Below are 16,048 nucleotides of genomic sequence, written 5' to 3'. Positions count from 1 at the left end.
GTCCGTGTGCTTAGTGTAGTAGTGCTGCAGTGCTGCAGTGGTGCAGGGTACCTAGGCTCGCTAGGAATTGTATGCCCGTGTAAGAGCAGTCAGATGCACCACACTAGCAACACTAGGTAACAAGGAGCCGTAGCTTTGGGGTGCGGCAAGCCGAGCCGGAGAGAAGCTGTACTATGCAGTACTGTGCTGTATTGGAGCTAGGTACCTAGGTACCTAGGTAGGTAGCGGTCGCAGGCAACGGTGTGTGTATGGGATCAGGTGGTCTGCTGATCGGTCAGGTTCGATCTGATCTGGCCTGAGGAGTGCTCCGGCTCGGAGGGGGTCCCAGGTGCTATGCTGTACCTATAGGGATGATAGCGTCCCTGTTCAGAGGGCAGAGAATGTGCCCGCTGACTCTGGACCCGGCTGTGTGGAGCGCCTGCGATGCAAGGTATGTGCCGTAGTGACCAGGTTGGGGTTAGCGGCCCTGGGCTTACACGCAGTTTGCCGTGTAAAAAGTCGCTTTGGGGTGGTGCGTGATCACTTAGAGGCTCCACTGTTGGAAGCTTCTGTTCGTTCGATGCGCTGCCGGTGCTGGCCCCGGTGGTGATGTGCTCCGGCCGGCTGCTGTCGGGTAACGCCTTGGCGCTGGTGTTCGCTGGGGGAAGGGGGGGAAAAAATTGTGACAGGCTGGTGGCCCGCTTTGCCGTCCGAATCCGGCAAGTTCAATTGATGTGCCTTGGTGTTAGACCCTTTTAATGAAGTTTTTTTTTTTTGGGCTCTCCTTCTCTTTTTCTCTTTCTTTCTGAGGTCCACTTGCCCGCGTAGGGTAGGTAGGTAGGTAGGTAGAGCGGGGCAAGAAAGAGTCGGTGGATTGGTCCGCTTGTCTTGCTTGTTTGTTGAATGTGCAGCGGCGTCTTCGTCTTCGTGACAAGGAAGGCTCGATGCGCGTGTGTAAGCCGCCCTGTCTCTTTCCGAATAAATCCCGGCTTCCTTCCTTGCTTGCTTGTTCGCTTGCTTCGGAAGGCGCCACAGAATAGTTTATGACGTCGACTTCCGTAGCAGGTCGGTAGGGCTTGCCCAAATTATCAAAAGGCGAAGTGTATACAGTAGCTTGCGCAAGCGCTTTGTTGATCTGGAGAGCGCAGCGTAGTGTGTGGTGACTGGTATGCGCCTGCAAACGGTCTGCCCCAGTAAAGCGTTGACTTGGAGGGGTCTTTGTTGGAAGGAGGGGTTCAATTGACTTGTCCGTGATCAATTAACCTGTTTTGAATTGCATTGAACTGATATCGAATGCCGGGCGACAACCAGCAAAACAGCAGTAGCGGAATGTACTTTTGAGCTGATTGTAAGTGGGTAGGTGACACAAAAGGTACCGTCCGTCAGGTTCAGGTAAGGTTATCAGATGGAATAGACTGACAACTTAGATCTCCCGTGCGTGCCGTCTCGTATCGAGGTCGCTATCGTGGAGTCTCGGGATCACCGTGGATATCAGTCGTTCAATGAGCCTTGTAGTAGTAAGAAGAAAAGTAGCGTGATGAGATCACAAGATTTGATAATGTTATATATAAAGAGCAAGACACCCGGCCGCCCTTTATTCGGCATCCCCAGCTCCAGCTCCAGCATTGCTCCAGCATGGCTGTCTCCGAGGGTGTCTCTTTTTCGCAGAGCCTTGCCTCGTGATGGCCCCTGGCGGCTTTCCATCAAGTAATTATGTGTCATGGTTTGGCCCTGGGCGGTCAACGTGCCTGGCCTAACATCCCTAGCACGCCAGTAACCCCCTGTAGCACAGCGGCTACTGCATAACAACAGCGCTCGCTGAGATGATGCCAGCAGCCCTACTGTACTACTCGCATCACACGCAGCGGACCCAATGTCCGACAGGTATCCTACCTGGTATCTAGTGCCCCTACCAGGTACCCAGCCTTGCCCTGTTGGACCTGTAAGCAGGCCAGAACCCAGCATGCCTGCTCCTTCAGGCCATCTTATAGGTGGGTATGGAGGTACTGTACCTCTGGCTGCGTTGGTGTCAGGTACAGTACGTTTGTCTCCAAAACCTTCGAGGTCGGGCACCTTGTTGATGGAAGTGGGAATAGCCGTCTGTATGCTACACTACCTAGTTAAGGCGGCGGTGGACAGTCGGTAAACTACAGTACGGGAGGGTGTCAAGGTAATCCTTCACAGCACCTCATTCCGCCATGTCAATGCCATTGTTCGGGGCTTCCAAGCCCGCAAGCGGGCCAATCGAACCATGAAAGACCATCACAATCCCCAAGAGAAACTTCCGCAGCCATCGTTTTGATCCCGGGCCATGTCCGCCGCAAGTCCGATGCGAGAGGTCTGGTGAAGGCGAAGTCGTGGCCAGGTCACTGGAGTACTATGCAGTATGCTTTCAACTGAATAGACGTGTTCGAATGGACAGCCTTCTGTACTGTAAAGGGCTGAAATCCCTGCAGGTGGTTCCAAATGGGTTCAGCCAGACAGCACACTGCATATATTGTACCTTGGTGATGTAGTGTAACGCAGTGTCGAACAATGAATTATATCAGAAGCTATCTTATCAATCAGCGCTTGTAGGCACTTCGGGGTGACTGTTCCTGACAATCACCAAAGCACCAGGTTAGGGGAGCAGGGGTCTGTCTAAGTCGATGTCCCGGGCCACTCTGTCAGTTTGAACAACCCTCGTCGGACGAGGACACTGAGTAAGCTTCGGGTGAGATTGTATCATTCAACTGGTGTTACTTTTTGACTCGTGTGTATTAATCAAATGCACTTTCACTGATTGTAAGTGTGTCTGAACATCATTGGCTGGTAATAACCATTCTGCCTATACCTAGGTAGACTGGAGAAGAGTTTAGAAAGGGACGCCACCGCCCTGAACGAAACAGTTTTGGTGGGCTTCTCTCCTACTCTTTGGAAACCGAGATAATGTACCGAGAGCGTGCATCTACATTGCAAAAGTAGAGTACCTGGTTTCCAAGGTGTTTCCCCTCAAGGATGGCCTCATTCTGCTAAACAAGCTTGACAAGGTACCTTGCAGCCTCCGAGATCGCAACAGTAACTAACTTAAGAGTCAGACACGTTTCCTGAGTGAGGGCGCCTATGAAAGGTGTCAAGCGGAGCTCCTATTGCGAGCATCCTTTCAAGGTCTCTGTCACAAGGAGCGGAAAGGAGCGAGCCATACATAGACAGCCGACGCTTGCATTAGATGTCTTTCTGTTACGTTTTGGCGGGGTCATCCGCACCAAAAACATGAATGGATATATGGCGTGAGAGGGGCCAGCCAGGCTAGATTTAGGTACGGTGTAGGCCAATATAAGTCGCAATACTCCAGTTCTCTACCCTTACCTACCCACTGTACAGGTGGGCTTGCCGACCCCGGCTTTTCATGCCCCGCTACATCGGAGGATAAATGCGGCCCAACGACATTGATGGGTGGCCGCACGGGTTACACGCAGACATGAAAAATTATCAGGCAATTCGATTCGAGTGTTCGTCTTCGACGGCCTAGCTCTGCAGGTTGAGAGGTCCTCTGCTTGCGAAGGTCGATGCATGAGGCGTGACATTAGTAGATCCCTTAGGATGCCGCGTATGTTCCAAGATGAGATGAGACGATATGATCTGAGGTACGGGGGCCTCCGTGAATGGGCGGGGGACTAAACTCATCTGTAGAGTAGAGTGCGATGCCGGGGTCAAAAGTTGCTCTGAATTACCTCTTTGGTCTTAAACTCGGCCGAGCTCACGGTGACCCGATGCAGGCGGACAGCTTCACAGAGAACATGGAACAGGGCGAAGAGTCTATCAATGAGTTTAACAGTTCAACCATTTCCCCGTCGTGACGCCGGGAGTCTTCTTCCTTCAAACACCTTCCTTGCCATCTCTAGTCATACCTTTTTGAGAACGTGGCATACTGGCACCGGATCCAAGGACTGTACGTCATTGAATCATCAGTGATTGACAGGATTTTGATATTGCGATGTGCGCATGCTTCAACATCTCTTGCAGAAATATTCAAAATGACCAACAAATTGCATGGTCGAGGGAGATCTTTACACACCAGACCAAGTCCATATGAAAAGCTTGTGATGGTCAGGCGCCCTAAAGACCACTGTGCAGTGTAAGTAGATGTACGTGATGCAGCAAGGTGCCACCCTCGCCTGCGCCACTTGTATCATCGGTCAACCGTCCAGCAATCAGGAAACACAGTCCCTTCCCCGCATTTTCGAGCACTTCTTTCTAGTCGTCTACTGTGGCCCTTATGGCAGAGACATTTGCAGGTTGCTCATGGAGGCGCTTCGGTGTGGATCGTTCACAGTCCTTGGAAACCAGCATCAACATCTCCGCGGACGGCGCCGGACGTCCACCTCGGGGCGTGCATGCGTCACCATTCACCGGAAGGTGTCATTCGTGCCCGCAGTTTTGAAATACAGGTCATGCGCCTAACTAGGTACACCTGTGACAGACCAAGGGACACCATTGAGGCGTAAGGAAGAGCCGAAGAGGGCCGCAGAACTGCTGCAGGGCCACCATCCAAATTTGTCGAGGGGTTGAACAAGCTGTGGCCATACCTGAAAGTGAAATCTGGGGAAGCATGAACTATTCGAGGTAGGTGTCCCCGCCTCGATTTGAGCTTGCTTGATGTCGCCGGTGAACACTTTCATTCCAATCGTTTTCTACGCCGCTGCTTCGTACTACGATTCTGGGCCAAAGCCGAGCAATTGCCGATTATGTATGCGTCACCCTCGTCGTTACACGATATTCCAGCTGCCAGTACCAGTAAACAATGATTGCCATGTCGTTGGCTTTGCTCGAGCCGCACTCGCTGATCGCTGTGATCGTGCATGGGAATTACATAATAGCGAACGGGACTGTAGCCTCTGGGGAGGGACAACCGCAGAAAGAATTCGATGGCGACAACTTGTCGTGGCTTTTCGCAACCTACCTGTCACGCCATCGAATTGTCTTTGCGCGTGCATCAACTAGTGGCCCGTTGACAATGCTGAACCCAAAGCTGACCTACAGTACCAGGAATACATACCACTTCGGGCTGCCGTCGTCGCACAACCGCCTTGCATGATGGCGACTAATTTAGCATACTGGCGTTTCAATCTCCAAAACTAAACGGTGAGTCAGAGTCTCGAAGTTTCATTAAGCCTTCGTTCCTGACTTCCTACCTCCGCCCACTTAGACTTGAATTTCGAGCAACGCCATCCCTGTACAGTACCGAGTTCTGTGGTGTGTTAGCGGTCTCGGTCCGCGACGTGCGCAGAGCCGACTGACCATTCATCTATGCATTGTAAAATCCAGGCGCCTCTAGGCATCACTACTTTCCCTATCGGTCCCTATCATAGCCCTTCCAGACCTGCAATGAAAGCCCTCCTAGTGGGCCGTGGACATAAGAGGCAAGCTCATTGAGTCAGGATTGAAGAAATTTGAGGCACTGCGGACTTGAGTCCGGTACGAAACATCCCATAAACAGAAAGACTTGGCACTGGGCTTGCACACGACCACTTACACGGGTTACAAGGGCCGAGCCTATTGGTTTGCCATAATAACAATGTATAGTACTACTGTGCCTTTGCAAGGTTGTCTGCCTCAGCAAAGTTTGTTGCGTTTAGCAAATTATTACTCGAGTATTACTCGATAAATGTCCAGTTTCAGGGGCCGTCCACGATCTTGTGGTGCAAAATTCGTAATTGCGAGTCAATATCGGCGAAGTGTGGAGATGATCGAAAATTTTCGCTAGACATCGGCCGCCGACTTTCAGCATAGACCTGCCTAGAGGCTGCGCGCCTCCGATCCCAGCTCCGGCTCCATTACGTATCAAACAACCGGGAACCCTGGCGGCTGCTTCTCCAAAGCTCATGAGCTCCTAACATTCTTCCTCAAATTACCTAACGATTGCGAAACGCACGTCCGATCGATCGTCAGGGAATGTTCCGAGAAAATTAAAGCTCAGGCCTGCAGTTCTTACGGTGAACCGTCTGCGCCCTACCCGACCAGGCGGCTCCATCGGAACCGGCCGATGCTGCTGGACAAAACGTAAGAGAAACCGACCCGGCTGCCCGCCCTCAGCACGCTCTTCATCCTGCCCCTGTCGTCCGCTGCCATCGCCGCCGTTGCCGCCGAATCTTGCCGTGATGTTGACTGTAGAGGTGGAGCTGTATCAATGGATCGCCGTATTATCATCAGGTCTCAATGTGATATCAATAAATAATTTGATTGAGGCGAGAGGAATATCACGTACAGAATGCCTGCCACTCGTAAAGGCTGTCATGTTGAGAAGATTATGCTTCTGCTTCTCCCATTCCAACCTATCTCAATGCCTCGAGTGCAGCCAAACTACATCTCCGAGCTGTGACTACGTCATCATCCACTTTCCGGATACCCCTTTAATAACGCCAATGGCAGCATGATGTGTTCTCTGATCTAGCGATGTTCTAAATCTGATCGTAATGCTGCTCAGTGCCTCAAGGCATATTCAGCAAATGGGTTGTATTACAGTATTGTTACTAGGGCCATTGCGACCACCTCCAGGGCTCCCCAGTTGAGGGTGTCCCCAGAGTCCAAGATAGTCCAAAGATTGAGCACTCTCATCCGTGATATAATCTCAACCGTTCATTGAATCCATTACAGGACTCTCCCAAAATTGATGAACTACCCGATCTCTGGGTTGTTGAAGGTGTGTCCCAGAGTACTCATATCTGTTGTCTCTTTAAAGCTTGCCACACTCTCCACGGTAGCTTCCAGCTACTCCTGACCTTGAACGGATCAAAGTCAACGCCTTCTATTCTAGCAAGATAGTCTGCGGCGGGAACAGCCTCGAGAAGCACTCCAAAGCCTCGTGCAAGGTCCTTCTGGTCATCTCCCGTGCCGACTTGCTTGCTGGGGTAAGTGTGTTCGGCTTCGCCCTGATGCTCGTATTCGTGTCCTGGATCTATACCGGCATGAAGGTTCTTCAGCATCTCTCTCGCAGTGATTAGGTGATCGTTCGCACGCGTAGCAACATTGAATATTGCATCTTGTAAGCCTGGCGCATTTGGCCCCTGTCGAAACACATCCTCTTCCTTAAGGCCAACTTGAGCCGTGACATCCAGGGGCAGCAGCAACACTGGATTCCTAGCGGCCGGAACATCGCCCCCGGGTGTTTTGACTGGTGCTGATGGTGCAGCCAGAATTGGCACCCCACGAAGAATTGCCACGATGCCGCAGGCTTTGCCAATGTGGCTAGCGAGATGATCCATGTGCATCGAGTTCAACGGCATGGCCGCGAGGGTTGTGTACATCATTGTCGAGTACGTGTTCTCGGCGTACTCTTCCAAGGCAGCGAGACTTGTAAATGGCCTGTTATCCATGTATTGTTCTCGAGCATTGATGAGCCTCAGAAGCCAGAACTTCATAGATTTGACACTGATGTTGCCAGCTCGGGAAGAAAGATCGGTGATAGCCTTGTGAAGTAGGATCGAGATCGGTTCGCGCGGAGGATCCCCTGCAAAGACCTTTGTAATAGTATCGCGCCAGAACTGTAACCTGAATTTTCCGATTATTGGACTTGAAACCGTTTCTGGTAACCTCGCGAGCTCGAGGTTCAGAGTTCGCAACGCGTCGTATGCATCTCGAGAAGATCTCGGCACGAATTGGCGGATGAGGTATGAGTCGTAATCGCCATGCCTGTGAGACCAGAGTTCAGCATGCTTGCTCTTCAATGCCAGTAAGATCTAGGCATATATATATACCTTAACTGGTTTAAGCAGTATTTCCGGGCCTGCTCAACATCTGCATCCGTGACAATGCCACGGTGGAAGGCGCCCCGACTGCGTGAGAGTGACCGCAAAAGGCCATGACGAAGGCCGTGTTGCGTGTACAACATTGGGGTTATAAAAGAAATGTCAATTAAGCACCCATCTTATCATAAAGCCTGCCAACAGGCAGAAGAAGCTATGCCTATTGCCGTCCGTGTTTGACTCTCCACGAGGTAGCTCGACAACCGAAAGTGAAGTATGACATAACCGATGCGACGGGGAAAATATTACAACGACTCTGACAGGCCAACTCAACGCGTTATCCCCACTGGAGAATTTGACCGGTAGCTGCTACCTAGGCTAGAATGGGGAGCTACCCTGTAGCTTAGGTACTGGATACGTACTAGGTCACCTGACAGCGAGTCCTTCGCGCCACCCATTAAATAGGAAGTCGCGCCTCACGATTTCGAAAGCGCGTCGGTTCACTGCGCTTGGAGACCAAACTACCTAGGTACCAAGCCGCTGGGAATTTTGCAGTCGAAGCCCCTATGCAAGGCCACGAGACTAACCGCGACTCGGCTTATGCTGCTCTGTGAGGACATGATGGAGACAGCAAACTATGACGGCCCCCCGGCAAAGAAGAGGAGGTTCTTCGCAAACATAGAAGACGAAGATGCTGGCGCATCCGGATCGGCGTCTACCAGTGCGTCAACGTCCCCTCCGGCGCCAGCGCTCAAGACTCGATTCTTCCAAGATGCTGCCAGTGATTCGCATGGCTCAGCCGAGAATTCCACAGATCATACGTTGTTGTCCACTGCGAAGAGGTCTCCGCTGTCCGAAAAAGCCGTGGATGACATGACAAATCGTATCCCCGCTGCCCATCTAGAGGCTGGACCTTCAAAACACGCCGCAGCATCTTTGGCATTCGACCATCAGACGTTCGAGAGCTTCGTAGGTGACAAAATCAGTCCCGACGTTTTGGCCATCATCCAGGAAAACTGCGGGGACAATATCGAGAGGGCAGTCAACATGTACTTTGACGGAACCTGGAGAAAGTTCAAGAAGAAGTCTCCTAGCCTTAATGCTTTCGCACGCACGGCGGGACATTCTACAGAATCATCGTCTGCGCTTAAAAGTGAAGTGGCCAGATCCGAGATTACCATGCGGAGCGCAATGCCTGAATCCCGGTACATCGGTGCCTTTGGCGTGGAAGGTTGGGCGACAAGAAGCGGTACGAACCTCCTGAAGCACGGCGATATCGTTAAAATCGAGCGACAAAAAATACAGCCTCCCCAGCCTGCCGCACTCAAAGGAAAGGCTAAGCTGGGGGTATCCGTTGCAGCTCCACGACCGAACAATCTTGCATCCAAGAGAGTCGATGTCATTGTTCGATTCACCAACTCCAAGGGCATGGAAGTTGGCCGGCTAGCAAAAGACACCGCCGATTGGGTTTCCCCGCTGCTGGATCAAGGAGTTTGCAAATTTGAGGGTACCTGTGTGTACGCACCTGAGAGATTGAGGACGAACGATACTGTATTTTTGCAGCTTCGTTGTTTCCTCTTGAGATCTGCGTTCTATCGTCGGGGCTTTGCTCTCGCTGAGAATAGAACGACCGGCGTGTTTGAGGAGAAGGAGACGAGCGAGGAACGGGATCTACGCCTCCGACAGGTGGCACTCGTGAGGTTGCTACAAGAGATTAATTTGATACCCATCACTGTAAATGCCGCTGCTGCAAAGCAATCGCGCCAGGGACTTCTTGAAGCAGCCGAATTGGCAGAAAAGAAAGCTAGCGAGCAATCCAAGAGTTCCAGCCGGTAAGACTTGCGACCGCATATGATGGATAATGTTGACACCTTCTAGTGACAACCCCGGCTCTTCACCTCCGTCAGATGAGAATGAAGATGGCGAAGAACTCGAACAAGACCAGTTGGATGCTCTTTACAAGAAGGCTCAATCCTTCGACTTTACTACTCCAGAGGCCGAACCAGCTGACACCTTCGCCATGACGCTTCGTCCTTATCAGAAACAAGCATTGCATTGGATGATGTCAAAGGAGAGGGACGAGAAAGACAAGGGAAGGGACGTGTCAATGCACCCTCTCTGGGAAGAATATTCTTGGCCTGGAAAGGATGTCGACGACCAGGAGCTACCTCCTATACCTGGTCAGCCGACCTTCTACGTCAATCCCTATTCTGGAGATCTGTCTCTCGACTTTCCTAGGCAAGAACAGCATTGCCTTGGCGGTATCCTTGCCGATGAGATGGGCTTGGGCAAAACAATACAGATGCTCAGCCTTGTTCACACCAATAAATCTCAGGTGGCATTGGAAGCCCGTCAATCACCAAAATCTATCACCTCTCTCAACAGCTTACCACGAATCTCTGCATCTGGTGCGGGAGTGGCCAACGCTCCATGCACAACTCTAGTCATTGCTCCTATGTCATTACTTGCGCAATGGCAGAGCGAGGCCGAAAATGCATCTCTTGAAGGTACTATCAAGTCAATGGTCTACTATGGAAACGACAAGATCGGCAATCTCCAAAGCCTATGTTGTGAAGCCAATGCAGCATCGGCCCCTGATGTAGTGATCACAAGCTATGGCGTGGTCTTGTCTGAGTTCACACAGCTCGCCAAGACCGGGAGACGAGACGTTGGGTCTGGATTATTTTCACTGAACTTCTTCCGCATCATCCTAGATGAGGCTCATACGATCAAGAACCGTCAATCTAAAACAGCCAAGGCGTGCTATGAGTTGTCTGCAGAACACCGATGGGTCTTGACCGGAACACCCATTGTCAACAAACTTGAGGACCTCTTCAGCTTGGTAAGATTTCTTAGAGTGGAGCCGTGGAATAACTTCTCCTTTTGGCGGACATTTATCACCGTGCCGTTCGAGTCAAAGAACTTTATGCGCGCGCTCGATGTAGTTCAGACCGTACTTGAGCCTTTAGTCATGAGAAGAACAAAGGATATGAAGACTCCTGATGGCCAGCCGTGAGTGTAATATTCAACTACATTCTGAGCTATAACTGATCCAATTCCAGACTGGTGGCATTGCCACCCAAGCAAATCGAGATTGTCGATGTCGAGCTGTCGAGGACTGAACGAGATGTTTATGATCACATCTTTACGCGTGCGAAGAGAACTTTCCAAGCAAACATGGAGGCGGGAACAGTCATGAAGGCGTTCACGACAATATTCGCCCAATTACTCCGGCTGCGGCAATCGTGCTGCCACCCCATCTTGGTCAGGAACCAGGATGTGGTCACCGACGAGGAAGAAGCGAGCGCCGCTGCCGATGCAGCCGCAGGCTTTGCAGATGACATGGACCTACAGTCGTTGATTGAAAGATTCACTGCCACAACGGACGACGACGCGGACTCGAACGCCTTCGGAGCACACGTTCTAGCTCAGATCCGAGACGAGACTGTTAATGAATGTCCCATCTGCTGTGAAGAGCCCATGATAGAGCAGACCGTCACAGGATGTTGGCACTCTGCTTGCAGAAAGTGCTTGTTGGACTACATCAACCACCAGACAGACAATCATGAGTTGCCCAGATGCTTCAATTGCAGAGAACCGATTAACAGCCGGGATCTCTTTGAGGTCATCCGACACGATGACGAGCCAACCTCGCCAGGCCAACCACCTCGTATCAGCCTCCAGAGACTTGGTGTGAATAATTCTTCCGCGAAGATCGTCGCCTTGATCCAGCATTTGCGAGCTTTACGGAGAGAAAACCCGATCATGAAGTCGGTCGTCTTCAGCCAATTCACCTCTTTCATGTCACTCATCGAACCGGCCTTGGCAAGAGCCAATATCAACTTCCTTCGCCTGGATGGCTCCATGGCACAGAAAGCACGTGCCGCCGTGTTAACCAAATTCAAAGACTGTACAACATTTACAGTCTTGATTATCAGCTTACGAGCTGGTGGAGTGGGCTTAAACCTGACTTCAGCGAAGCGAGTGTACATGATGGACCCATGGTGGAGTTTTGCGATCGAGGCGCAGGCTATTGATCGTGTACACAGAATGGGTCAAGATGATGAAGTCAAAGTGTGTCGCTTCATCGTGAAGGATAGCGTGGAAGAGAGAATGTTGAAAGTCCAGGACAGAAAAAAGTTCATGTGAGCACACTTTCCTTGCTGATTGAACCTACCCCAGAAATGGTTACTGATAGCACCCAGCGCTACTTCTCTTGGCATGATGAGTGACGAAGAGAAGAAAATGCAACGTATCGAGGATATCAAAGAGCTGCTTAGCTAAATGACTTGTATTGAAATGTTCTTCATTCGCATTAGAACTCATCTTGCTGTCGATATAGATGATCTGACCTTCATGAAGCGCTCGATGTCTCTATTAATTGAAATTCTCAATGGGGAACGGGCAGGGCTGGTGGCGAAGAAGACACCTGAGGCATGAGCTGTGGTTGCAAAGGTTCAACTATGTGTCTATTTCGCCAGAGCACCTATCTAATGCAGTTATTATATGATAGTACACGTTCAGTGAGCTGCAACACCTGTAGATTGGCTTGCCTCTCTCCAGTTTGCGCCATCCTTGTTGAGGATCTCAGCATCGTGGCTAAATAACCATTTCCGGCGATCGTCATAACCCCAGAAGACAGGATTCTCCGCTGCGTTAACGCGCATACGTTCATCCCTAGCTTTTTGCTCCTCGCCATCGTCGATATGAAGGATGTATTGATGCTCCCGTGTCTTGGCCTGAACCAAGCTTGCCCTCGGCATCCGGATACTCTCGTAGTTCTTGAGCCCTGTGGGCAGATCGGTGTCCTGGGCAAGACATTGCCTGATGACAGCCGCATCTTCAAAGGCTTGTGCTGCACCTTGAGCCAGGTAGGGAAGCATTGGGTGGCAGGAGTCGCCCAGAAGAACAGCCTTGCCCGACGGATGGGCCCATCGAGTAAGGTTGGGAAGGTCACAGAGTCTCCACTTCATGAAATCTCCTGTAAGTGCACACAGCTTCTGGACACGCTTTTCCCATTTTCCAAATCGCTCACACAGCTCCCTGTTGTCACCCTTGATCACCCAGACCTCGTCCGTGGTCTCATTGTATGAAGTAGCACAGACGACAATATTGTACATCTCGCCATTGCGGATCGGGTATCCGACGAGGTGGGCATCAGGACCACACCAAGAGGTCGTGCAAGGGTCGGTTATGAGGTTCGCAAGTTCGGGATCGGCGAGAAGCTTCTCTCCTGGTATTAGAATTCGGTATGCAACGTCACCAGTGTCGCGGGGGATATCAGGCTGGCCCGTAAGCAGGGGTCTTGCGATCGACTTGATGCCATCAGCTCCGATAATGAGGTCGGCTTTGAAGATCTCGCCCTCCTGGGTCTTGGCATAGGGTGCCTCGAAGTTGTACTCGATTACTCTCTTGTGCGTGTGGATGTCAACACCTGCTTTCCGAGCAGCCTCGAGCAGTCCAGCGTGCAGATCGGCCCGGTGGACCAGATAGTAGGGTGCGCCGTGGGTCTCAACAATGTTGTCGAATGGAAGTTTGCAAATAGTTGCACCGTCTTCCCATCGGATAAAGTGGTAACGCTTTGATACTGATTTCTTCATCTTCTCCAGATCTACGCCCCAGCGAAGCAACAGTCTGCTAGAGTTTGGGGGAACTCTGATTCCTGCTCCTGCTTCAGCGAATTCCGGAGCAGCATCGATAATTGTTACTGTGTGCCCGTCTGTCTGAAGCGCAAGGCCAGTGGCGAGGCCGCCAAGGCCGGCTCCAACAACAAGAACGTTGAGAGATCGTGCTGCCTGCGGCATCGCGATGTATCTGCAACTGCTTTCTTTCTAATATATGAAATTCAAATATAAGTTGGAGAGGCAATCGGGTTGTTCCGTGTGACGAAGAGGTACTCAGGCTGATGCAACGACGATGCACAAGATCTTGGACAGAAGGCTGTCTTATATTTCTGTCTACTCTGACATGATCATGGGAAAACTCAAACCCGCAAACCGTGGTGATCTAACTTCTCCGCCTTGTGGCATAGCCGTCTACACTTCCCTGGATCGACAACACTACCAACCTTTCCAATGCGGAGGCTGGATGCATGCATCCTAAGGCACCGAGAAACAGGAGTTATCGGATCGAAGGCGCCGGGTGCCTACAATATTTCCAGGAGTGATTAGAGGAAACACAAGGCCATGTAGTAGCGACGAGGACACGAGTCAGTTTGCAATCCCGGATCCATGCTGCCGGTGATGATGTTTGCGAATAATTGCATCCCCCCACAAAAGCAAACCCCCGCACTATTTAGGCCTCCTCCGCAATTGGCTGGGGTTTTGCTTGCTTTTCCCCAGACTCTGGCAATCCTATACTGTTATCTATCTAGACTAATCTGGCGTTCAGCCACTGGTAACACGGCAGAGAGCTAGGCCCCAAAAGCAAGCAAGAGGCTTGAGACCCCAACGCAATGAATGTGACAAAGTATATATTTCTGTGTAGCATGCTCCATTGTCTTGACCTTTGTGCCGGGAGCTCAACTCTGCAGACTTTTTCTCTGGAGATATCTTTCCTTCCTCCCCATATCTGCGGTCCCACCTGAGTCAGGCACTATGTCTTCGAACCCGTCTCCAGCAGCAGAACTGACTCCACAGGAGCCCTCCCTGTTGGAGAAGCAAGAGATTGTCAATGTCGAAGCTGACTCGCGTTCCCTCTACGGGGAAGACTCGGTGGAAGCAAAGAAAGTTATCCGCAAGATTGACTGGCGACTCATTCCATTGTTAATGCTCCTATACACATTGACGTTTCTTGATCGTGTTAACATCGGCAATGCACGATTATGGAACCTTGAGCGCGATCTTCATATGGCAGGCTATGACTACAATATTGTAGTATTAGGTGTGTGTTTGTTTTTCCATGCGTAGAGACGACAAGTAATGACGGCCACAGTATTTTACATTCCCTATATTTTGCTTGAAATACCATCCAATATGATACTCAACCGAGTCCCTCCGCGGTATTACATCGGGTTCCTAACTTTAGGATGGGGACTGTCTGTGACATTTGCTGGTTTCTGTAAAAACTTTGCTGGGCTTGTCACTGCAAGGATCTTCATTGGAATATTTGAGGCTGGAATGTTTCCAGGTTGCCTCTTCCTCATCGGAGCCTGGTATCGACGACATGAACTTCTCACTCGGATGGCATGGTTCATGGTTTCCAATGACATCGCAGGCACATTCTCGGGCCTTCTTGGTGCCGGCCTTGGCTCCCTGGACGGAACTCGAGGATACTCGGGCTGGTCGTGGATCTTCTTCATTGAGGGTGCTATGACCTGTGCAGCAGCGCTGCTCGCTTTCCTGTTCTTGCCACCTTTCCCCGAGCAGTCCACATTCCTCAAGCCAGACGAAAAAGCCTGGGTTCTGCGCAGGCTGAAATTAGACGACAATAATCGTACCAAGGACCATGAGAAGATGAACGTCAACGGTGTGCTCAAGTCTCTTGGAGACTGGAAAGTTCTCACTTCTGGAGCGCTCTATCTCGCATTCTGTGTCACGGCATACTCTCTGTCTGTGTTCCAACCAACAATTCTTAAAACCTTTGGCTGGTCAAATTTAAAGTCAAATCTGTTGACTGCCCCCGTTCGCATTGCCTCAGGAATCGTGTCAGTCATTATTGGTATTTGCAGCGACAAGTTGAAAAGGAGAGGAATATTTTGCGTAATAGGATTTTCTGTTAGCATCATGGGAAATCTACTCGTCATGCTATTGACGAACGGCAACCTGAGATACATGGGACTCTATTTTGCTGCAATTGGCATTTACATATGCCAGCCACTCGTTATCGCATGGTGGTAAGTGAATGTCATCCAGAGCTAGTCTAAGTGATATAGCTAACAGTAACAATCAGTGTCAATCAAGTAGTTGGCAATATCAAGAGAGGCACTGTTACCGCTTTTGCGGTCAGTTGTGGCCAACTCGGCGGGATCATCTCCGCTCTGGTATTTCCTAATAAAGACGGCCCGCAGTACGTGCCGGGAATCTCAACATGTATCGCATTTCAAGCGGTCGGGATAATTGCAGCCATCAACATGTGGGTGTGTTGTCGGTGGGAGAATAAGCAACGCGAATTGGGGAAACGAGATCATCTCCGACAAATGAACCAAGAGGAGCAGGAAAAACTGGGGGAGCTCCATCCGGATTTCCGCTATACGCTCTAAGTTACGTCATAATAGAGTATCGGTGCATACCGGACTTGAGGAAGGTTGTCATGAACGAAAGTAACGACACGCAACTTGACATGATATCTCCTAACTGAGACACGTTGCATAGTTATACTTCTCAATTATTGCATCGAGTTCTTGA

At 50.8% G+C, this 16,048-nt stretch overlaps 2 protein-coding genes across 2 annotated transcripts; one reads left to right on the top strand and one right to left on the bottom strand.

Annotated features, from left to right (window-relative positions):
- Nucleotides 1–8,894: 8,894 nt before the first annotated feature.
- Nucleotides 8,895–11,987, top strand: UCRPA7_5368 (putative dna repair protein rad5 protein; the record flags this gene model as incomplete). The annotated part of the gene is made up of 4 exons (XM_007917915.1): nucleotides 8,895–9,220; nucleotides 9,582–10,715; nucleotides 10,766–11,848; nucleotides 11,909–11,987. 4 exons carry the CDS (start codon nucleotides 8,895–8,897, stop codon nucleotides 11,985–11,987), a joined length of 2,622 nt encoding a protein of 873 aa, XP_007916106.1.
- A 236-nt stretch (nucleotides 11,988–12,223) lies between these two features.
- On the bottom strand, nucleotides 12,224–13,507 carry UCRPA7_5367 (putative salicylate hydroxylase protein; the record flags this gene model as incomplete). The annotated part of the gene is made up of 1 exon (XM_007917914.1): nucleotides 12,224–13,507. One exon carries the CDS (start codon nucleotides 13,505–13,507, stop codon nucleotides 12,224–12,226), a length of 1,284 nt encoding a protein of 427 aa, XP_007916105.1.
- Nucleotides 13,508–16,048: the final 2,541 nt, after the last annotated feature.

The sequence above is a fragment of the Phaeoacremonium minimum genome (genome assembly GCF_000392275.1).
Source record: "Phaeoacremonium minimum UCRPA7 unplaced genomic scaffold PA7_03_scaffold_410, whole genome shotgun sequence".
NCBI lineage: Eukaryota > Fungi > Ascomycota > Sordariomycetes > Togniniales > Togniniaceae > Phaeoacremonium > Phaeoacremonium minimum.
This window is presented reverse-complemented; position numbering and strand designations above follow the sequence as displayed.